This window comes from Juglans microcarpa x Juglans regia, chromosome 8S (genome assembly GCF_004785595.1).
Source record: "Juglans microcarpa x Juglans regia isolate MS1-56 chromosome 8S, Jm3101_v1.0, whole genome shotgun sequence".
Classification (NCBI taxonomy): Eukaryota; Viridiplantae; Streptophyta; class Magnoliopsida; order Fagales; family Juglandaceae; genus Juglans; species Juglans microcarpa x Juglans regia.
This window is the reverse complement of record NC_054609.1, coordinates 3,601,394-3,625,407: the sequence shown is the minus strand read 5'-3', so window position 1 is coordinate 3,625,407 and position 24,014 is coordinate 3,601,394. Positions and strand designations below refer to the sequence as shown.

The 24,014-nt window shown below is 34.3% G+C and overlaps 3 protein-coding genes and 1 pseudogene across 3 annotated transcripts; 1 reads left to right on the top strand and 3 right to left on the bottom strand.

Moving 5' to 3' along the window:
- Positions 1–584: 584 nt before the first annotated feature.
- Positions 585–6,466, bottom strand: LOC121244452 (vacuolar-processing enzyme-like). The gene is made up of 9 exons (XM_041142527.1): positions 6,185–6,466; positions 4,352–4,516; positions 4,085–4,241; positions 2,975–3,060; positions 2,683–2,882; positions 2,269–2,317; positions 1,739–1,948; positions 1,267–1,473; positions 585–993 (listed from the first exon to the last, which is right to left on the bottom strand). Exons 1-9 carry the CDS (start codon positions 6,407–6,409, stop codon positions 811–813), a joined length of 1,482 nt encoding a protein of 493 aa, XP_040998461.1. The 5' UTR covers positions 6,410–6,466; the 3' UTR covers positions 585–810.
- Positions 6,467–7,414: 948 nt separating this feature from the next.
- Positions 7,415–9,111, bottom strand: LOC121244453 (annotated as a pseudogene).
- Positions 9,112–11,933: 2,822 nt separating this feature from the next.
- Positions 11,934–14,282, bottom strand: LOC121244649. Its single transcript, XM_041142811.1, has 3 exons — positions 13,913–14,282; positions 12,641–12,799; positions 11,934–12,454 (listed from the first exon to the last, which is right to left on the bottom strand). The coding sequence occupies exons 1-3, from the start codon at positions 14,174–14,176 to the stop codon at positions 12,098–12,100; spliced, it is 780 nt and encodes a 259-aa protein (XP_040998745.1). The 5' UTR covers positions 14,177–14,282; the 3' UTR covers positions 11,934–12,097.
- Positions 14,283–15,499: 1,217 nt separating this feature from the next.
- On the top strand, positions 15,500–23,112 carry LOC121244956 (PITH domain-containing protein 1). The gene is made up of 9 exons (XM_041143208.1): positions 15,500–15,702; positions 17,907–17,987; positions 19,927–19,976; positions 20,101–20,178; positions 21,048–21,105; positions 21,185–21,234; positions 21,493–21,601; positions 21,705–21,766; positions 22,813–23,112. Exons 1-9 carry the CDS (start codon positions 15,556–15,558, stop codon positions 22,853–22,855), a joined length of 678 nt encoding a protein of 225 aa, XP_040999142.1. The 5' UTR covers positions 15,500–15,555; the 3' UTR covers positions 22,856–23,112.
- Positions 23,113–24,014: the final 902 nt, after the last annotated feature.

The following is a 24,014-nucleotide window of genomic DNA, read 5'->3' as shown; positions in this document are numbered from 1 at the left end:
ATTCCGCTCTGCAGAACCATAGTCTAGATGCAGAAAGAAAATAATATGGAGTCAAGTCTACATATTATTTGTGCATTAATCTATTCTATCGCATTAAGTTATCTAATTTATCCTTTGTTTATATATTCTTTGTGCGGAAAGACGCTTTTCAGCAAGGGAACATAATTTTAGGCAGGAAAAGATAAGATTAACATGCTACAACTCTAGGTCTAGCACTCTTAAGAGTGCTTGTATTATCACAACAAATAGCCCCATGATTGTGAAATCCTCTTAAATTGACCATGTCAAAGCTTGATGTATTTCAAGCAATCCACTTTGATTTTGGTCTTCATAGGCCTTCCAATTCAAGGACAAGATTGATGGATATACCTTATAGATCACCATATTTTCCTTGGCTTTGCAAGTTGAACTCCATCAGCTCGGAGTTATTATTTATGTAGTGATTTCTTAGTGTTCTGATCATTGAACGGCAGAAGAATATCTCTCTCTCTCTCTCTCTCTCTCTCTCTCTCTCTCTCTCTCTCTATATATATATATATATATATATATATTCAGCCCTAGCAGTAGCTGCTCTGGTTACATACGAAAATCATGTGCAAATTCATATCAACAATACAAGTACTGTCATATTAATTACATTTCAAATATGTAGTCCAGTACAGAGAAGCCTGTCTGAAGATCTTGATTCTATTTACATTCCACACTGAAGCAATCATAAGAGCCATCATTAAAATACAGCAAGACAATATAATATTTATGTATATCACCACATTTCAAGTTTTGGCATTCAAGTCATGCGTTGAGGTTGAATCATGCACTGAATCCCTTGTGCAGAGAGCTCCAGGGCCCAGAAGGAAAGGAGACACAAGCCTGAGCTGATGCATCAGCCATCTGCTCCTTCAGAATCCCAGCATTACAAATGTTTGCAAAGGCCCGCATGTGTTTCATCCCGTACTGAGATAGTGATCCGCAATGTGTCTCAAAAGTCCGCACCTAGAAAGACGATTTATCATGATAAACATAGCAGCCACAGAATATATGCTAAAAAGCTCAGCTAATTCTTCAAGTCAATGGTCCCACTGATATTTTCCAACAAGAAATTATAACAGAAAAAAAGAGAAATTGTGGGAGTTTTCTAGGCCCAGCCTCTATGTGGCAGCCAGATGAGCTGTTAGTGGATCTGGGTTATTTTTGGTTAAACCGATCAGAATAGAATAAGAAAGTGTTAATGGAGTTCAAGGAGATGCTGGGGATTGGTAATATTACCAGAGTCTTAAGGCAGCCCCAGTCATCAACAAGAGGTTGCCCAGCAGGTCGAACATTGTTGAGAACCTTTGGACCTTTCTCAATTCCAAATAGTAGCTTCCCGATAAGTTTGACGCTGTCATCTAAATGCATCCTATGTGACATAGCTTCAACAAACCGCTTCTGAGCTTCAACTTTCCTGGGAGAGCCTTCTGGAGCCTTGCGGTACTGCCAACGGATATAGCAAGAAAAGCAACAGTTATAGCTAAAATTAAAGGCTGACAGCTTCCAACCAAAATGTTATATTGTTACCACTATATACCGCAGAGCACCTCAATACCTATGTTTGCAACTAGAGCATTAGAGTTTGAATCAAGATAGAAAGGTTAAATTTGATGACCCATGTTTGTTATAATAAAGAGCCCGTTGCATTAGTAGGAATGAAGGGCAAGAGCAAAAGATAAATTCCACAAGGCATAATAGAGAAACAAACCTTATCCCAGAAATGGACAAGATCGGCATCCCGCTGGTTGATCGCCTTCTTAGATGGCCTCAAAAAGTTTTCATCAATGTAAGTGTAGTTGTCATTTGCAGGATTTGTACCGATATACACGAAGAGATTGTTCTTGCTAAGATCTATGTCACCATATTGCATGACATGAGAGCCGTAAGCATAATTTTCACTAGCAGTCCTTCTTTTGACCTGTGAATGCCAGCATAATGAACTCATTTCTTTTACAAAATAAATGTTACTAAACAGAAAAGGTGTTACCCCAATAACAGAAAGGGCAGCATCACTAACACATAAAATGCTATCAGTACTCCATAAAATCCCAGACGGCAACTAGACAATTTCACTACAACAGCCACTTGAGACACGCATCTATGGTCCTTGTATTTGAACTTATTGTTGATATGAAAGAACATAGGCCCACCATGACCCAAATTAGACTAAAATATTTTAAGTGCATGGCAACAAACATTAACTCTACCAATAATATCACTGGGAGTGACTGAGCTTACCAGTTCATACTGCTGGTGCAGGGTTTCTGTCCGCATATTGTGAATGTCACTGACCACAAATTCAGACTGTTAAGAAACTCACATAAAAATGTGAAACGTGGAGAATATAATTTTTATGATCTAAATTTTTGTAGTTCATCATAATAAAACACCTTACAATGGTGATCAAATCAAAACAACTGAAGAGGAAAAGCTGCATGATATGCTACATGTTGAGCATTGGAAAAATATGGAATAGGTATCAGCCAACATCCTCTTTTTTTTTTTTTTGATAAGTAGCCAACATCCATTTGATATCCAAGATTTCCACAATATGACATTTTTCATTTTCTGGGAGAGAACCTGATATTTGCAAGCAGCTTTTTCTTCTCTTATTCTATGACATGAATTCTCAATCAGAAATGTTAAGCATACCTGTCTTCCATCCAAGCAACACTATACAAGTCCCCCAAGCAGGTTCCATACTCAGGTGGAGGACTAGGATAATCTCCAGGGCAATAAGTTCCCCAGCTGCTCTCTTCTGCATTTGCTGCTGTAGTTGCATAGATGTTCAAACCTTCAGGAAGGAGGCCCTCAAATATGCTACCAGACTCGCAAGCTTCAAGATAAAATACCTATAATTTTACAAAGTCGTCCAGCTTAAAAGTTAAGTTCCTACCAAAACATAATGTGCCTAAAGGAAATGACAGTTAAACTAATTACGTACCAAACTTTTATAGGTCCCTGAAGCATGCTTCTTCTTCAGGACTTCTATCAGATCTTCAGCATAGAGGTAAGGACTGGTAGGCATCCCTGGCAAAAAATTACAGTATGGCTCACAAAATATAAAATTCATCAACAAATCAAATCATTTATAATTGCAAGCAATAATAGTGTGAACAAAATTTGTAAACAAATCCTGATAAAATGTATTTAACAGCATAAAAACTCATTTCTCCAAACTCCATCTTAGATTCTTGACTATTTTAAACAAGATTGAGATCTGATGAACTTATTGGAAAAACTTTTTTGTTTCTTAATATGTAGCTTCTTGTAAACACATGACTGACATAATCAGGTTGGACTGTTGAGTATTTGGAGTCTGGTTTACGCCGCTCGAGCGAAGCGTCTAGCAGCTCGAGCGAATACAAGTCAGAGAGCTTCGCTCGAAGAGAGCTCGATAGACTGCTCGAGCAAAAGCAAGTCAGAGAGGTTCGCTCGATGACCGCTCGACTCACGGCTCGAGCGGAGGGAAGTCAGAGAGCTTCGCTTAAGGAGCCGCTCGACTCACGGCTCGAGCGATTGCGGGAAACAGGTTCGCTCGACGCTGGCTCGACACGCCGCTCGAGCGAACATCATTAATTCTGATGTTTTAGGGTTTCCGCCGTACAACATATAAATTGAGTTGTTGTTTGACTTGTACTGTATGACAGTGAACAGTAGCCGTTCTACACCATTGTATTGTGATTCCTCAAGTAATACAAATCCTCTGCAGCTCCCGTGGACGTAGGCAATTTGCCGAACCACGTAAATACTGTGTCGTGTGTGATTGCTTGTTTTCTCGTGTCTATATTCACTTTATTGTCATCGTTTTTCACAACATGGACCACTACCTATATTTCAAGGGGTTACAGTAGAGATTGGACATTTAGTTACCAACGTAGAAAAGCATGATCATGAAAAAGGGAATAGTGGGGATTCAAAGTTTTATCTGCTGAACAGATACTTCCAGAGATGTAATTCTGTGACAAATTCTGAGAACAAACTGGTGCTCAAGAATACAAATCCTATAAAAATAAGACCTGCAATCAATGAAAGGTTGTAAAGAGCTACTAACCAAGCACACCAGGACCCCCATGATCACTATAATATACAAAAATATGATCATTGGGACCACTATCCACAACCTTCCCACTGCCCCCTGTAAGAGCAGTTCTATTTCCAAGGAGAACTGCAAAAAAGTTGTCAACAGTAACATTTTCCCCAGTATAATCCTGCCACAAGAAAATCCACAACATGAGGGGGAAAATAACAACTTAGTAGTAGGTAAAAATCTTTTTTTTATGTAAGTAGTAGTTAAAGATCTTAAGGACAGAAACACAACCTTCGGCACTCCGTCGTACACGTCATGGCCATGTGGGCTGTTAATGATAACTCCGGGCCTAGGGTTCTCTTCATTGAAAGCAATGTCATCATACATGAAAACAACTATGTTTTCATCTTTCAAACCACCTTGCCTCAGGAGTTGATAGGCATGACAAATATCAGCCTGTGAGGAAGTTTAAAAGGAGAAAAAAAACTGAATCAAACAATAAGATCCCAACTACAAACAAGAAATGATGCTCTTACTAAGCTCTAAATAGAACATGGGCATGTCAAAGACAATCATAACATAAAAACGAATAATAAATTGATCATTCAGGCATTAGGAATCCATAAAAGCTAGTCAACAGATTTGCATTATGCTGCCAAGCACATGATTTTCTAGTTTCATCTCAAAATCAATCCTTTTTCTCCATCTTGTAACATCTATTTTCTCCCTCATTAATACAACATTCTTGTTCCCAAGAACCATTACAAAATGGTAAGATTCAAATTGGGATTGCATCACAGTGGGATCAACATATAAAATTCCACAGAATCTAAGTACAACAAGGAATATACTTTATTACATTTTTTATTTATATATTACTTCTCAACTAAAAATTAATGAAAACAAAAATATTGACTGCATGTTCATACTTATTATACAACCAAATCAGTAGTCATTCAGACGAGCTAATGCCTCCAGTATCAAATTAATACATAAGCATGACACGACCTAATCTGCTACCAACTCAACTCTATTGGGCTCCTTGTTTCAAGGTCCTTTTCGAATACAACAGAGTAATCCTTGTTGAAACCAAGATAAAACCAGGCTAACTTATGGATGCACAGAAACTAGATAATTCATTGAAATAAGAATAATGATAGGGTTACTACCCTATTACTACCTATTTACTACTCTTTTTGTATTTGATTTTTTTTTTAAATTTTTATTTTACTTAATGATTAAGGAAGTGAGTATTAGTAAAGTTATATATTTTTTTAATTTTTTCTTAATGATTAAGGATTTTAAAAAAATACTTAAAAGAAAATGATTAAAAAAATAAAAAGTTTTGAAATACACTTGGGTAGTAGATGGATAGTAATAGGGTAGTAAGCCTATCACTACCCGAAATAATATTCCTAAGCATATAGGAAGTCTTAAACGTTGAATTCCCACAGAATCTTACCGCTCTAGACTGTTGTATAATGTGCACAAATAAAAAACGAATACATAATAATGATTATTAGGTTCTTTTAAAATAATCTGAAAAACATTTTTTTGATCGGTAAATCTGAAAATTAATTAATAAGGAAATCTATGATATTTAGAATCGGAGAAATCAAACTGGGCGTGCAGCAAATTAAAAGTTGAATCTTTGTGCTTTTGCAAATTAAAACTTAGAAGTCAATTGTTTGTGCTTTTGGACACCATGGAGAACACAGCAACATGAGAGTAGAAAACAAATCATTTTCCTATTAACTTCACTGTTCTCAGGAACCAAATTGAAGGCTCTTAGAACCCAAATCAAACAATAAGAAATAAGAGCAGAAGAATTCTCAAGAAATAATTCATGGAAAACCCGAGAAAAGCAAAAGACATTCAATTTTTTTAGCTTAAAACGTTCGAGTTCTTCACACTTCCGCAAATACCTATATTTTTAGCAACTTTATTCGGGGGGAAAAAATGGGACATGAAAGCACAAGGATATCTATAAGGTTAAAAAAAAAAACGAGAGGCGAAAAAGAATAATGGAAAGGAAGTTAGATGCTTTCGAAACTCGAGATGCACCGATCAAGAAATAGAATAATTCAATATTGTAAATTAATTGAAACGGGAAGGTAAAACAACCTGATGCCTGTAATTCCAGTAACCGTTGGAGCCGGCAATCAGAACCGCCCATCGGATCCCTGATGAGTCGTCGTCTTTATCATCAACGGCACCACCAACTCTGCCGAAGAATCTCGAAGCTTCAGAGGGCAATCGGAGATGGTCTCCAGGCAGGTCCCTACCCGCCGAGGCCGAACCGTAGGCGTAGAGGCCAAGGAAGAAGAGGACGACGACTATGCGATTCATGGCTTAGAGCTGGGGTTTCTGTCTTCTGATTGGCGGTGCTTCCATAAATACGGTTCAATTAATTAATCCTGGCCGTACATGGATTGGAGAGGTGGGGCAGCATTTTGCGTACATGATTGGGCTTTGGTTCCTAAAATTGGGCTTTAGGCTAGGTTTACAGACTGCATTTTGATTTTAGTTCGAGATATACTTTAATTATATAAAAATAAATTTATAAATTAATGTTTTTTTGATGTGATATAGTATATTGAAATTTTTTTATATTATAATGTAGATCTAACGAATTAGATGAAACTATATCAATTTATAAATTTATTTTTATATAATCATTTTGTATTTGTAACATTTTTCAATTTGATTTATAATTAATATGTATCGTAATTTTAAGTGGAATTCGGTAATTAATTAAGTCCAAATAGCATTAAGTCCAATTAGATTAGACATAATTTAATTTAAATAGTTAAATAAATTGAACTCTTTAATCTTAATTCGTGAACTTATATTGAATTCATAATGACTTTTAGGTGGTAACAAAGATTGTTAGTTTTCAATAATATCGTGACTCAAATCAATATCGTGACAATTATCTATGAACTAGTAATATTTGGTAACTATTTTTGCCAAAAAAAAAAAAAAAAAATTGGTGTAATTATGAGTCTGGGAGCTGCTAGGGACACTGAGAGGTGTCCCGAGAAGTTCTACCAATAAGTGTAAATGTTTTTTTATAAATATTTTGTGTTTTATTTAAGTATTTTTTAATTCACTTCAAATATTTTTTAAAAAAAGAAAAAAATTCACAAACTCATTTAAAAATACTTCATTAATCATTAAGCAAAAAAAAAAAACCACCATCGGTAGCCTTTCTCAGTGGCTATCCTATGATATCATAAACTTAATAGTTACATTGTTGAAAGCAGTGGTTATGGGTATATATTTTCTACTGGACTTGTTGTTTAACCAGTGTTTACATGGATTTGTGGCTTCCAAATCTTAAAAAAAAGTGTCAAACAGAATAACTCTAAATTTCATCAAGAAAAGGTTTATAGCTCAAGTGTCTACTGCCACAAGATGATGTTTCTTTTGCAAAAAGAGGCAAACCACACTGCAGTCATCTACTTTTGCAGTAGGGGACTTTTTTTTCCATGCAGTGGTAGCTGCCTCCACCACAAGTCTTGCTGCTGCTTGTTCACTCTCTGCTTCCCACACAATGGATGCAACTTGATCATTACTGAGAACATCCCAAACCTACATTTTTCATATCCCTTTTTTTAGATGTTATTCCTGAGGTTCCTGATCCTCGATATAAAATGAAAGCAGAATGAACACTTGAATATGTAAAAAGCAACATTTCATTCATATGGCCTTTACCCCATCAGTTGCAAGAATGATGAATTGGTCGTCAGGAGTTAGGCGGTGATACTTGATATCCGGGATGGCAATGATGCCATGGTCTTTGAGTATGAAGTCTCCGAAAGCTCGTGACATGGCAAGGCCCGGAGTGTCCTCATGGGGCAGCCATACCCGTTGAATGTGCGGTTCATGGTTTAGTGCAGCCACCCGACCATTACAGTTCCTTATTCTTTCTGCTTCAGCTATATTAAAATGGAAATTGGTCATTCACTAAATGTGGAAATTCACTTGAAATCAGGGAATTTAGCAGTAACAAAGGTGGATGAAAATGACAGGTACCAACACAAGGAAATAAGGGCTTACAAGGCAAGCCTGGCTTTAAGTCTCTGGTTAACTGAACAGCTTCGACCCCATTCTTAGTAAGTATCCCTAAAACAGCCCTTGAGTCCCCAAGGTTAGCTATAACAAGGTCTTGGCCCTGCTTAAATTTTCAATCATCCAAAAGAAAACATAGAAAAATAAAGATAAATTACTTCTCCAAATCAGTTTAAATACAAAACAAACCAAAAATAACTTGTTCATATGTACTTAAAGTCTCTTTTACCTATCTTATGGCAACAACAGCAGTGGTTCCACTACAAGAGCTGTCCAAAATCACTTGAAGCTCTATAACCTTGTCCATCAACTTGAAGGCACTAATACAAGCCTCTTTCCACATATAAAAATTAACCTTTGAGAGAGCATTCTTTTGGCTAAGTAAGAGTGAAGGCAACTGGTTACATACAAGCTCGCTCACTATTTGACCATTCTTCCCATGCCCATCAAAAACACCTTCCACTCCATAGCCCTAAATTATGAATAAATAAAAAAGAACCATTTCGATGAAGGATCCAAAATAACATTAGTACACATTTGTTTAAACTTTATTTCCTATTTGTTTGATTTTGCAAAAGAGAATGAAAAATGAAAACTCTAAAGCCAATTCATGTAAGAGAAACAAACTATTGAATTAAGCTCTTTCTCAAGGGAATGAAAATCCAACTCAATCTTAATCCAAGCAGAGTCTGTAAAAACAAGGACCATAGATGAGAAACCATTGACAAACCTGATAAAGAATAGCTGCATCTTGGTTTGGTCCTTTGCTACCTTGCTCAGAGTAAAGAGAACCAAGACCATTAGAAACATTATTTCCTTGTATGAATATTGCATTTTCATGGCCATACTCAGCATCATGAATAGTCAGGGATGCAACTGATGAGCAGATTCCCATTACAGATGAAAATTATGTTATTCTATTTTCCACTTACTTTACAGTCCAAGAATCAATGAACTCCAGTTTCCTCAACCTTGAATTTAAGGACCCCAAAGTGAGCATGTGGTAGCAAAAGAATTTTATAAAGGAGTTGAACTGTAGAAGTGGCTCCCAGAGGTCTGAAAGTATGCTTTTGGATTAGTTCCCTAATTCACTTTTTTAAAAATATTTGGCCAACTTTCACTTGAAGGGGAATATGAGATTTATATGCTGGTTCTTTTCAGATACATTCTAATCATATGTCAACCTGAAATTTCTAATCCATCCTGAGAGCAGAAAACCAGGGCCGGCTGGAAGGTACAAGAATGAAGAAATGGTCCCGTTTGGATACAAAAATATTTTCAATTCATCTTATCTTATCTCATCATTATAACTTTTTCAAATTTTCATACAAAATATAATAAATAATTCAACTTTTTCAAATCTCAAAACAATAATAATATTAAAAAATAATATTCTAATAATATTTTATTCAACCCATCTAAAATCATCTCATTTCACTATCCAAACGAGGTCTAAGATAATTACCTGAGGCCCTAATAGAACAAAAGGTCCCCTAAAAATACTATTAACATAGATTCTCTAATGAAAACTATTTGTTTTAACTAATAATTTATTATTCTATGACAAAAATAATTAATTACTTATGAAGAATAGAGAACAAGTCTCATGCTGACCATATACATTATTTTCTATAAAGGGACAGCTTAGCCTACTTTTAGGTATATAATCATAGAAAATAATTATCATATCTCTCTCACTTGATCTAAACATATAGCCACCATCCCTATTTTTTCCTCTTTTTTAGAAGGCTCCTAGTTTTCCACTATTATTTATGGTAAAAATTTTTTTAACTGTATAATTATAAAGACATTTCATAAAAATATATTCATAAATTGATGTGATTTCATGTGATACATTAAATCTATTTTATAATATAAATAAGTTTACAGTCTAATGTGCCATATCAAACTATATGAGTTTGATAAATAATAAAAATGTTTTTTTTAACTGTATAATTATAAAGATATTTCATAAAAATATATTCATAAACTGATGTGATTTCATGTGATACATTATATCTATTTTATAATAAAAATAATTTTACAGTCTAATGTACCATATCAAACTATATGAGTTTGATAAATAATAAAAGTGTTTTTTTTAACTGTATAATTATAAAGACATTTCATAAAATATATTCATAAATTTCTCAAATTGTTTTAATGATGCTGTAAAACACCATCAATTTAAATTGGAGGTTATCATTTTGTATTGATTATTCAAAGTCATAGAGTGTAATTCATCCCTCATTATTATTTATGGATAAATCATGCCGGCGGATCACGTTGTGCGGATAAGCCTCATCAAATGGATTATCAATTAACAGATTTGGTAATCAGATAATTTGTCTTAGTTGACTGTCTCAAGTTTCTGGGTAACTGTTGTTCTTTTAAAAAATTATTCACGTAAGTCACTATTTACCATCCTATATTTATGAAAAACGCTCTCACATCTTATAAAAAACACTCTCACATCTTATAAAAAAACTATAAATATGAGGTATAGGAGTGAATAGTGACTAATGCATAGAATTTCTCCGTTCTTTTATAGTCATATTCTTCTGACAACTTGATAACAAATAATTAATAAATAAATAAAAGAAAAATAACAAATAATTTTTCTGATAATGAAATGATGATAATTAAAATAGAATTTACTTGGATGTTGTATGGTTCTATTATTTTTCTCTTATAATGCTTATGTGTTAAAATTTTATTGGAGGGTGTAAAATCCCCTAATTCAATCATCTGGCCCCTCGCTTCTCCCCTTGTAGATATCAAATTCCAAATATTATTAAGAATTATTCTATTATCAAGTTGGCCATCTACATAACTTAAATAGTAAAATTCAGATTTTAAAATTTACCTTCCAAATCAAATTATGTTATATAAACACTCTACTACACATTGACTTGAGAATAGAATATAATGTCAAATATAAAACAAACGAATGAAACTTTATTTTTTATTTTTTATTTCTAAGCAGAATGGAACTTGAATTGTATTGTCCCATATGAGATATAAGTTTATAACTTCTTTAAATTAAAAAAAAAAAAAAAAAAAAAAAAAAAAAAAAAGGAAGGAGAAGAAGAAGAAGAATTTTATTAATGATGGAAAGGGATATTTATCCTAATATACAGGTTGTTAAAGAGCAAAAACTTGTCCAATTTGTAAATCGGTATGAAAAACACATCATTCACATTGCGTAGATGATAATATTTAATTTGTAAGATTCAAAATTGTGAATTTCTTATACAAATCAAATCATCCAATGTCAATAGTCTGAAATGTGTATGATTAGCACCGACTTTGTAAATAGAATTTTTCAATACTTTAACCTGGCAGGTTTAAATTATTGTAAATAGAATTTTTCACAATCCTCAAAACTCGGCAGGTTTCTTTTCTTCCATAAACACCATAATATGCCCAAAGGGGCCATCTTTTTTTTTTTTTTTTGGCTGAGAAAAAGGGGTCATCTTACACAAAGGAAAACAATGGTGGTAGCCAATTTGCCCTTTCTAATGTGTCAAATTGCAATAGCTCCACCAGCCTAAATCTCAACGAGACCAAAGATCGTGCTCCATAAGATGCTTGCCATATGAGATATAACTCACCAACATGTTAGCCCTAATAATTCCTGGTAGAACTGTATCCTATTGGAGATTAGTGCAATCCCTGCCACCTTATATCCTATATGTACCACATTCACCAAAATAAAGTCCATGTTTGAACTTTGAAAGTTCAGAATAGTTAACAACCCACCTCCACCCAGAAAAATGAGCAATAATCAGAATCAAAGTAACATTTAACAACCCATCCAGGCTGTTCATAAGGAAAAATATTCAGAATTTATACAGAAAGACAAGAGGTTTATATCAACTTCTTTCAGAAAACCCTAAACTGACACAAACAAAATAAAAATATAAGAATTAACACAGGATTGCTAAATCACTTTTCAAACTCTCATTGGCTGGAGACAGGAATGTTATCTTCTCCAGGCATCGAGTCTGATGCAGGCGACTTCTTTGTAAGGGGCTTGGGTATGTCAAGGTACTCTTGTTGGCACCGCTGCTGAGGATGTGCTAACAGCATACACATGTGACGGAAGAGCACACGCACTAGCCCTGTTCCGCTCTCATGAATGTAGCCCTTGTATTCAGTAACGTGCTCAAGGGCGTCCACAAGTGCATCATAGACATCCTGGGGGCAGTTGTCAGGTCCAGGCTTGTCATGGAGGTATATAACATCTAAAGTAAAGAGTTTCTGGTTTACAGGCCATTGATGTTGTGGTTTTGCAGATGATCTGCAGTAGATCAGAATCTAAAACGCAACAAAACATCATACTGGATATCAGATTAGGTAGAGCGAGCACTAAAGAATTTTCATGGAAACAGAAGGTCATCATCATCATTTGGTAACAATTTGCACCCATCAATAGGTAAAGTAAACAACACGTTCATGTTAACCAACACACAGATACATGGAAAGTATTTCAACGCCACTTACCACCCTCAAAATCCGATTCTGAGCACGAGATTTCTTGGCTTCATGAGCCGCTACCCGGAAAAGATTGGTGAGATCTGCAGGACCACAAGATGAAGTTGCTGACAGTAACTGAAGCGCATGAAATGCGAACTCAACTTCACTGCTAAAATCTTTCTTAAGCTACATGATAGCAGAAAGAAACCCAAAAAAATTCTAAATTAATCATTAAATCCTGAAACTGAGAAAGAAAGTTCACAATATTACTTGGGTCACACAGACAAAACCAATAATGTTTTTTCACTGCGTTACATCAATGTTCGTTACTAAGGGGGTCTCTGCATAGCCAAATTTTAGCATGTCTAATGTATCAAAAGCATATCAGGGTATAACTAGTGATGCTCTATCCAGTGCTTTCTAATGCATGTGCTTTGAAACAGAAAAAACCTAATGTAAAAAATATTGTTATAGCCAAGTAGTAGTTGCGGAAAACTAACTGGCCTTTCCCTTTCAAGCCCAAAGAAGAATGAAGCCTAACAATGTCTAAGATCTGAACACTCAATCCATGTACCCATTAACAGCTTACAACTATATGAGTGTTATTGACCACTCTCTTTTTTTTTTTTTTTTGGAAAAAAGAAACTTAATGACCAGTAGTTATTATTAATTGGAAATTATTTTTTTAATTAATCTGCTTTTTTTATGACTAGGAGCCTAGAGACAGTGCAAACCCAGCATGTCTTTTACCCAGCTTAATTAATTAATCTGCCTAGTTAGAAATGATGTGAAACTTAAGCGATGGGTTAGAAAGAATATTGAGGTCATATATCTCATGAAAATCTATCATTTCTGATGGAAATCTGTACCCAAAGGAAAACTTGGCAATTGCCTAATTTATGGGATCCAAAATAGCCTATTTCTTATTTTTTCCCAAAATTTCATTCCTTTCTTTTACAAGTAAATTTGTTCTTCTTCATACAAAGATATCCTCGTTCCAGTATGTTAGTTTTCCCAATAAGTATCTTCTTCTTCTATACATAAATGTAACAATAAAGGCAACATGCGAAGCAAGCAAGGAACACAAACAATAGAGTAAGTATTTTAGATACGTATTCTCCAGTGTTATTTAGAATATGATCAACAGGGGGAAATATAACGGACCTATTCTCTATAATCACGAGTTCATTCAAGACATATCCAATGAACAAGAACATCAAAGGGCCAGAATTTTCTATCTGAAAATTTTTAACGGAATGAAAATAGAGAGAGACAGAGAGAGAGAGGAGTGTGAGTAACCCAAGAAGGGGATTTGGCGAGAAAGGAGAAGGCGAATCTGTGGTCGGGGTTAATGGAGAGCTTGGCGTTGACGAAGAGAAGGATAGCTTGCTTGACGGACTCCAATCTGGTAAGCGGACGACCATTTGGGCCCGTGGCTTTCATCTCCACCAGGGATTCCGCGTCCGCATCTATGCAAAATAGTATGTCCTCGTTGCTTATACGCGTCGGCTTCAGTGTGTATCTGATGCTTCCTCCTGAACCCTCTCCATCCACTTCCTCCATCTCCCTCTCTCTCTCTCTCTCTCTCTCTCTCGGTTTAGGTGTTCGTGATTCTATTTCCAACTCCTCGGACAGATACAGAATGGGTTCTTTCCAAGTTTAGTCACTAATTTAGAACCCGCAAAACTAAATTTATAACATTAGGTTCCTTACGTTATATGATAAATTAATATTACAATCAGAATATTTTATAATTTAATTTATGAGTTATTTTATTTTCAAGTTGATGTATAGAATATACTATTAAAATTTTTATGATAATTTTATGAGAAAAGATATTTACAACCGTAAATTGTGTAACTGCTACATAATTACTTTGAAAAAATTGAATAAAATATGAGACTCATATGATAAAAATTAATTTTTTAATAGTAGATCTCATTCTTTTTCAAACCGATTATACGGAATTGACCATAATTTTTCACAAAAAATAAATAAATAAATAAACCATAGTATATACTGTTCATGTGAGTGTGTAAAATGAAGTTCTCGTGAAAGTAGCATTTTACTAATAAATTTTATAGTGTTTCTAACATTAATCTAAGGTTTTATACCAAGCATTTCCCTTTTTCATCTATGATACATAAATTTGTAAGTGTAATAAATTTTGAGAAGTGTTGGGTTTATAAAAAATAAATTTATATATTGACATGTTGATATGAGAAATTATATTTACTTTATAATAAAAATGTTTTACAATATTTTGTCTCACAATCAAGACATATCAACTTATAAATCTTTTTTTGTAAGAATTTTATGTAAGTTAGCATTTTTCATAAATTCGATAGTGTTTCTAATATTACTCTTGGGTTTTATACATTTTTTTAAAGTACCTTTGATCTCTCAAACTCTCAAAACATTGGATAATCAACACAATAAAGAAAGAAAAGGAAAGAAAACATTTTGTTAATTCATCAACTTATATTAATAAGATAAATGAAAAAAAATATGAGAAGTCATATGATTTTTTTTATAAGTAAAACAAAGAAGTGACATAATGAACGGTGTAAATTATAAATTCTTTTCTCATAATTTAATGTATCATTTGGATAGTAAGTTGAGATGAGATGAGTTGAAATAAAAATAAAAATTTAAATAAAATATTGTTATAATATTATTATTATTTTAAGATTTAAAAAAGTTGAATTGTTTATTATATTTTGTTAGTAAATTTGAAAAAATTATAATGATAAGATGAGATGAGATAAAACACTTTCACTATCCAAACGAGGTCTACAGCTTAAATCGTTAATAATTTGGAATGCAAAAGTTGCAAAATTTCTAGTAATTTAAAGATTGAAAATTATACCAACCTTTTTTTATCTTATCTTTCTACACACACATGTCTAAACGACGTCGTTTATATCTCCATTGTTTATCTAATGCCTTTTTCCTTGTTCGTTTCAAATGATTATTGCTTTAGCTCTGAGATTTTTGATTCCGAGATGGCGTGCTTACACGACCACAGTTGCGAAGATCACGATTGTTCCGCTGATTGGTCTCTTTACAAGCACATAGACATCTCTAAGGTAAGTCTCTCACTTCGCTCCGTTTTCTTTCCTCATCTTTACGCACGTATGTATGTTCCGTTCCGCTTCATTCGACAAAAATCGAAGTTTTATGAATGGTGGCCATCTTTTGGTTGGTTGTTCAAAGAAACCTGATAGATAATGTTGAATAGCTTAAGTCGAAATAATTCTTGGTTGTTTCATAAATAATTATATATAGATGCTGTATTGGCATTGGAATTAAAAGCTACAATCTTATTTGCACCATTTTGCTGGAGGTTGTAACTTGTAAGACAAACTCGGTTCCAGCTTATTGTGTGTAATGTCGTTCAATGGGTTATCTTCTTTCAGGTTCGGTTTTGGTAGTTGGGTTGTAGAAATATTTGAGTGTTACAAAGGTTTTCCTTTGGATTATTTGAGAGTTATGCAACTTGAGTCATGAAGATATTAACACAAATAATTTCCGTTCTGGAGTTTCATCAACAATTTGCTTAGCTGATATGAGGATGGGGAACCCAATTGTTATGATCCTAAGAGCTAAAGTTTCAACCAAATTAGTATCCAACAATCCTAGGGCTTTTGGATCAATGGTTAAACCTTTAACCCTTAGGATCATAACACCAACATTTTGATGAGGAAGGGAGAGGAGGTTTCTTGCATGTTGTTTCATATCTTACAATATCAAGATAATGAAATCATTTTGTAAGTAGAAACATGTTCAGTTTCAAATATTAACCTTATGATACTCCTTAGGCCTTGGTGGATTTTTTTTTTTTGGTCAAACCCATAGTGGAGAATCAGGAGATAGAAGTGGTTTTGGTATGAGAATTTGCAAGCTGGGTTTTTGGCATTCTATTTAGAATGGAGTCGATGCCCTACCTTAAGGCAGTTGGGGATCAGTGGGAGAGAAGTTTGGAATGGTAAAAGAAGCTGTACCTTGAGAGGGATGAATATGGTGACATTGTGTAACTTGCAATGGGAGGGTTAGATCATAGGGCCTTGCAAGTCATGATAGAAATCTTAGAAAGCACGTGGCTATGGAGATCTGATATGTTCTCATATTTACTCCCTGCGTACTTGGGCTTTGCCTACTTTTATGAATAAAACTTCTTGATTACCTATAAAAAAAAATATGGATATGATATGTTCTTGTGGAATCCTGGGGATCTAAGCATTTTTTGGCTGTATTTGCACTCGAGGAATTTGTGTAAAGGAATTCAAGGTAAAATGAGTTTTATGTTTTCAGAATGTGCCTTATGGTATCTTTGGGGATCTCTTCTTGGTTGAGAAGGATTAGGGTGATCTTGTGAGGATATTGTGAAGCTGTGGATCAGCATATGTTGCACTTTGCTACAGCCATTTTTTTTAAGAAGAGGGACAGTAGCCCCAATTTCACTTTTCTACAGCCATTGTTTCTCTAAATTCTTGTTTTGCTTAGGGATATGCTGAATCTTACTTAGAGATGAATCTTTTCTTCATTTGGGTGTCCAAGAAGGTTAAAATATGTGGTTGAAACTTGAAAGTGTTGTCTCGATGGTAAATTTCAATACATAATTGATATATTTCTTTTATTATCTATCTATATAGAGGAAATGTACCTCCGTTGAAATTATGTTTCACAGCTTCTGGACTTGGCATACCCCAACATAAATGAGAGGTGGATGTCAGGATATAGACACATTGAATATAGATATTATCCTTTTAGACGTAAAGCGGATAATGGTTCAGATCTTTTAATAAATGGTGCTGTTTATCTTATGCATTTTGACTGAAGTCAATCCGTGCCTCATTAAGACTTTATTTAATAGTCATACGTATGATCAAGCAGTAAAAACTTGACTGTATGTTACTTATCAAAACAAAAAAAAAAACTTGACTGTATGCTTGGGTAGGGGAATTTTAGTTGTAATTTCTGTAACTTCGTAATCTTGTCAATGATATAGATTTTTTCTAATAATACCTGTGAAACTTGATTAATTTCCTCAATTGTGGCATAGGAAAACCATCTTACATTGAAAAATTCACTGTATGGTAAGCGATATAGATCACTGGAGCTCTTCTTTGCTGATTGACAGGATGCCACATTCCATCAGAGTCATTATTTGACTATATGCATTAACATTCCTCCTTGAGAAAATGAAGTATTTTTTTGTTTATCTATATGATTATTTGGGTTATTTTATTTTATTTTTAAATTTTGAGAAGTAATTTGGGTTGTTTCTTAGGTAACTGCTTTGAATGAGGCTGTTCCAGGAAGTGTCAAGTCAGTTTTTAAAGCTTGGGAGCAGCGACTTAGTTCTTCTGAGGTGATTAGCCTGAATATCCACTTCTTTTTTTATATTCTTCATGTCAATGGTAGTTTTTTAAAGTATAATTGAAATGCATAAACACGCTTGTGTGAATGTATGTGAAAGGCAAGCCCCTTGGCACTGTTGGATGGCAAGGCTGACTTGGCATCCCAACCTTTCTCTTTAACAAAGAAAGTTACTGCTTTGAAACAGAGTTTGAAAGGAAAAAAATGGTGATGGAAAGTTTGGGGTTAATATGCTGGTCATGTCAACTATGTCCCTTTCTATCTAAAATTAGGATATTTTTCTTTCTTGTTTTACAATACAAATCTAGCTAATTACACAAGCCAGTGTGAAAAATTTCCTTTTCTCCATTGTCCATGTTATTTAGTGCCAAACTATAAGACCACAAGCTCCTTCTTTTCCTCCTGTTGCTTTGTGTTTGTCTGCATTGCACTTGACAATTTGTTTTTTTTCTATAAGTAAAAAGAAATGTGCACTTGACAAAATTACCCAGTATAGCTTCTACCTCCACCTAGTGTATGTTATTTTTTTGTTCAGCTTATTCTTTATTTATTTATTTTTTGATAAGTAAATAAATTCTATTAATCAAAGAATAGGCAAAGCCTGATACATGTATAGTTTGCCCTAGCTAAGTAGGAGCAATAGAGCTATGGAAATCATGAAAATCTAGGCCTTAAAGTCAACAGCAATGGCCCAAGTACAAAGAGTTCTAAGAAAGAAAACTTTCAATTCCTCCATCGATCTCTCTTTGTCCTCGAACGTCCATTCATTGCGCTCCTGCCACAACACCACATGATGCATATAGGGATCATCTTCCACACAGCTTTAATCTGTCGACTACCTCTCATGTTTGTCCAGCTGGCCAAAACTGCCACAAATGTCTCAGGCATAACCCAAGCCAAGTCTACTCTACCAAGAACCTCATTCCATAACCCTCTAGCTGACTCACAATGTAGTAGAAGATGATCCACCGATTCACCCCCCTTCCGACACATACAACACCAATCACAGCTTATTCTTTATGTACAACATCTTTGTTTTTTGTTTTTTTTTTTTTCTCTACATGTATTATAAGCTGTTGACTTTTCAGAATAGTCCTTCTTTTACTTGGAAGTGTATTTGGAGGTCTCATGTGCCTTCCAAAGTTGCCTTTTTCATATGGACTGCCTCTCTTGGGAAAATTTTGACATTGGACAATTTAAGGAAGCATGATATTATAGTTATGGATTGGTGTTTCATGTGTAAGAAGCATGGGGAAAACATGGATCATTTACTTTTGTATTGTGAGTTGGCAAGGGTTTTGTGGGATGGTATTTTTTGTAGAACTGGTTTGGCTTGGGTGATGCCTTTGAGAGTGGTTGATCTTCTTGCGTGTTGGAACAGGCTTCATGGCTGTTCTCAAGTGGATGTGGCTTGGAAGATGGTTCCTTTGTGTCTTATGTGGTGCATTTGGATGGAAAGGAATGAGCAGTGTTTTAATGATAAGGAGTGTACTTAGGAGGAACTCCAAAACTTTTTTGTGCACTCTATTGCTTTGGTTTTCTGCTTTAGTGATTAATGGAGCTTCCTTCTGCTCATGATTTTCTGTTGTCGCTTTCTGTTTCTTAGAATGTATTTAGGAGTTTTTTTTTTTTTTTTTTTTTTTTTTTTTTTGTATATTTCTTGTGTACATGGGCTTTGCCTATACATTCGCTTATAAAAAAATTACTTCTTACTTATAAAAGAAAACAATATTATCTGCCCAAAGTATCTCACAATCACATTCATAGCACTCATTTCAGCATTAATGTCACCCAGTTTTATGCATCCAGCATGCCTAGGATTAGATAGTAATGCTGTTTTCAGGGTTGAATTATAATGAATAATTGTTTCTATTGTATGCAATATATGTTGCATTTGCATGAAGCTCATGTGATTTTGTTTGCTGTGACAGGAACACTTGGAGAGCAATGAGGGCGATCCAGAGTTACTCGTTTTCATTCCGTAAGTCATTCCTCATGTTTTATAGAGTCTGGTTTCTTTATAACATGAGAAAAATTGCTAAAGCAAACTGTTCTCAAGGGCTCAAAAATGTTTTTCATTTTATTTGTTGGATTAATTGTGATAGATTCACGTCAGATGTTAAGATCAAGAGCATTTCAATTGTTGGAGGTGCTGGTGGAACAAGTCCTTCGAAGATGAGAGCGTAATTTTAACCTTTAATATTTTTTTTCATTTGTCATATTGATTTCTCATTTTGGTTTTTATATTTTGCAAGTTAGATTAACGATGCAAGCATTTATTCTATCAACTAGATCATATTGACATAGATTTTTTAGGAACAGCCTTCTATCTTTCTTATAACGCCAACCTAGAACTAATATGATATTCATCCTGCATCCATTTGCAGTCAAAAACTTGGATGTATTTTATTAACTAGTGCCGTTTCTATAGCATTTTGCGGTCATACATGAAAATATGGACTTTTTTTTTTTATAAGTAAAAAATTATATATATCAAAAGGAGAAACCAAGTACACTGAATGTATACAAGAAAACACCTTGCCCAAAATGACCCAAAAAGCCAATGGAAAAACAACCCAAAATACACCAGACCCAACCCCAACCCCTTGTTTCCCATAGAACTAAAACTCTACCCGAACACCCAACCCCTTGAAAATATGGACTTGTTACTTATAGTTTCATTAATATACAGTTATTTCACCATGGCCAGTCCCTGCTTATTTAGATGTGTTTCTTCCTCTTCTACTAAATATTTCTTTTGTCCATTTCCCTCTCCCCTGGATGGACAGCTAAGTATCTTCAAGATATAGGGCATCTAATTCTGCTAATTTTTCAGTATGTTAAAAAGAAATGAACCACAGTAATACTTGTTCGACCATCTATTATTCTGTATAACCTCATATTTGACACTGACACCAGGAATTTTATGGGAAAATAAGATCAAGCACTCTTTTAACTGATATGATTTTTTTTAAAAAGTTTCTATTCCCACTAATTTTCCTGTTTGCATAGGGGTAAAAAACACTCAGAATAATTTTTGTTTCTAAATTAGGTTCATCAATCGAGATGGCATTGACTTTTCGGATGCTGAAAGTATGCAAGCTATTCAGGTAGTACCTCTTATGTTGTTAAGCCATTTATTGTAACTCAAACTTAAATTTGTGTGACATTTGTTCTTAATGTTTGGAGGAGTGGGATTTGGCTGAGAATTTGCAAGGTGTGTTAGAATACCAAACAAGGTAATTATTTCTTCCTTCCATTCTAGTTGATGATACCATGTTGCCTCTGCTCAAGAGTAGTTTTCCTTCCTAAAGCAAGTCAGATGTGGTAGATGTAATTAACATTTAGATAAAGTATGTTTCTTTGTTTCCTCGTATCGTAGTGATGTAGCCTGTGAAGTACATTATTAGAACTCATGTACAACTTTTTTGCACGGGTTTTATCATCATGATTAGTTATCTTCTACTTGCTGATGTTATGTTAGTACATAAAATTAGGTATTCTAAATTCCAAAGTGTGGCAAGTATCACGTTGCATTTTCCTGAGAATTTTGGTGGTGACACAACTCAGATACAATATATTGGCTTAAAAGGTGAAGCTACCCAGGTAATCTCATTGCCACAGAACAGGTCTGATGATTTATTGGTTGTACTTAACGCGAGGGGGCTTGTTATTGGTTCTATGATAGATTTTCTTCCTGTTATTACAGTTGAAGAGGGATGTGGTTGCAACCATCGTTTATGAGCTTATGCCAAATCCTTCTGACCACAAGTAACTCTCTCTCTCTCTCTCTCTCTCTCTCTCTATATATATATATATATATATATATATCTGTGTGTGTCTGATTGATTTGAAGTCTTAAGATGTTGTAGTGGAATGTTGTTAATTATTGGGTTTCTTTCGAAGAAAAACTTGGTGTTTTCTATGTGTGGAATTATAAGAAGGCTTGACTAGAGCATGTGCTGTAAACCCAGGCAACCATCATCCTATTTCCAGGCCTGGGACTGTCTTAAATGTAATACAAATGAAATTAAGTTGCATATCTTTTTGGGATGGGCTGGAACTTATCTCCTTCCTCGTATTACTCAGCAGAAAAATGTAAGTCATCAACAGCCTATATGCTGAGCTGCTGCTGATTCTTTTCATGACTAGGCTGTACAAATTATCAACGAATTGTTGGTTTTATACTTAAAGGGATTCAGATCCCTGCTTCCAGAGAACCCTAGAGTCTTTAAAAGCCAACTGGCTTCAGCATCTAACTCAGTTTAGGGGGTGATTGGACAACCTCTGGAAGAGAATGTTTTGCTTACATATTATGCCGACTCCGAGAAATAAAATTGTTATGTTAGGAAAGATTCTCTTCCTCTAATTTGTTGATCATTGTGTTGTGTGTTCGGCACCAACGAACAGTACAAATGATTTATGCTGAATTGATGAAAACGTGCTCGGTATTGATTTCAGTGCCTCTGTAAATAAGATCATGATTTGCTAATTTTGCTTTAAAACAGGTTTGATGTTTGACCAGTAAATACATCTGTTTTCTTGCTGATGCTAATGGACATATCTACTAACGTGAAATTCAATTAATATAGCCCCATAAATGATGTATTAATATATGTCCTTCTGTCTGTATCCTGTATCTTGATTCTAGTGTCAAGTTCTAAGTTTTTCTAAGGACTCGAAAGGTTAATTTAGGCACTTGGCCAGTTGCATACGGTTCCAAACTTCCAATATCGTCGGATTCTTTCATTATGCCATGATGCATTCTGTACTTAGTACATCTATCTTGTTTACTGAAAACATTTGCTCATTTGCAGGGCACAGGCTGAAGGTGGTGGGGGTCTTTCTCATGTGGAATGAAGAGTACCTGCTATCTCTAGCATGTTTTTTCTGGAGTGGTGGATTCTTCCTTCTGTACTCCTGTTCTTGAAATGTTGCTGAAACCCATTACTTTCTTTCTTGCTGGTGACTAATGCTTTTCAATTGGTCTGATTTTCTCTATGTAATGCATCATAACAAAATTAGAGAACAATTTCTGGAAGAACTAGTGTGATTTGTTAATATTTGGTTAACACCTTGAAAATGACAAGGAAAAGAATTTCCGGTGTTTGGTTGCATTCAAAACTACTATGACACATGACTTCAAAATTAATAATTCTGATTAAAAAATATTAATATACTCTAGGAAAATAAAAATAAAAAAAGATAATCAATCTAATAAGTCTTAAGATTATTTGCAATAATAAGATTCTCTGATCTCTAAAAGATTTTCTATATATTCCATCACAATTCAATATCAATATATATATATATATATATATATATATATATTCGCAATTTAACAAAACAAAAGGATTGATGAACTTGAAAACATTGTGAATTGATTAAGTCTCGTTTGTTTTCGTAGATGAGATGAGTTGAGATAAAAGTTGAAAATTGAATAAAATATTATTATAATATATTTTTTAATATTATTTTTATTTTAGAATTTAAAAAAGTTGAATTGTTTATTTTATTTTACTAAGAATTTAAGAAATTTGGGAATTCTTTGAATTATGGTACTCTATGAAGATGGTGCATAAATAGGTCTTAAAACAATGAAGAAGCCTAGGAGAGATACGAAGAGCGAATCTTGCGGAAACAAGTGCAAAATTGCCAATTTTTCCACCTTTTTATTTATTGTTTGAAGAGGGGGGAAAAACAGCAGAACCAAAGGAAAATCAAAACAATGAGCAAATAGTAAGTACACAATGTAGAAACATCCTGGTTATGACAAAATCCCGATAATGGCTGGGTTTTCAATCTCCTAGTGAATTAGCAGAGTGAAGGAAAGAAGTGCCAAAACTATGAACATCAAATCAATTGTAGAGACTAAGGTAGGAGGAAGAAATCGAAGATGAGGAGAGCTTCCACTTTGGTAGAAATGAGTTCATCTATTCTTAAAGTCGGTGTCTAAAGCACACCAAATTTTAAAATTTATCTTTTAAATTAATTGTATATTTGGAATTGCGGCGAGTAA

What these genes read in the sequence shown, in the direction of transcription:
- LOC121244452 (XM_041142527.1), bottom strand. Translation starts at nt 6,409, where the DNA reads ATGAATCGCATAGTCGTCGTCCTCTTCTTCCTTGGCCTCTACGCCTAC. An exon ending in ACTGGAATTACAGGCATCAG is followed by an intron (nt 4,517 to 6,184) that starts GTTGTTTTACCT and finishes ACTTCCTCACAG; the next exon opens with GCTGATATTTGTCATGCCTA. An exon ending in TGTACGACGGAGTGCCGAAG is followed by an intron (nt 4,242 to 4,351) that starts GTTGTGTTTCTG and finishes TTCTTGTGGCAG; the next exon opens with GATTATACTGGGGAAAATGT.
- LOC121244649 (XM_041142811.1), bottom strand. Translation starts at nt 14,176, where the DNA reads ATGGAGGAAGTGGATGGAGAGGGTTCAGGAGGAAGCATCAGATACACA. An exon ending in TCGCCAAATCCCCTTCTTGG is followed by an intron (nt 12,800 to 13,912) that starts GTTACTCACACT and finishes GCTATCATGTAG; the next exon opens with CTTAAGAAAGATTTTAGCAG. An exon ending in AGAATCGGATTTTGAGGGTG is followed by an intron (nt 12,455 to 12,640) that starts GTAAGTGGCGTT and finishes GTTGCGTTTTAG; the next exon opens with ATTCTGATCTACTGCAGATC.
- LOC121244956 (XM_041143208.1), top strand. Translation starts at nt 15,556, where the DNA reads ATGCCTTTTTCCTTGTTCGTTTCAAATGATTATTGCTTTAGCTCTGAG. An exon ending in GAGTTACTCGTTTTCATTCC is followed by an intron (nt 19,977 to 20,100) that starts GTAAGTCATTCC and finishes TAATTGTGATAG; the next exon opens with ATTCACGTCAGATGTTAAGA. An exon ending in AAAGTATGCAAGCTATTCAG is followed by an intron (nt 21,106 to 21,184) that starts GTAGTACCTCTT and finishes TAATGTTTGGAG; the next exon opens with GAGTGGGATTTGGCTGAGAA.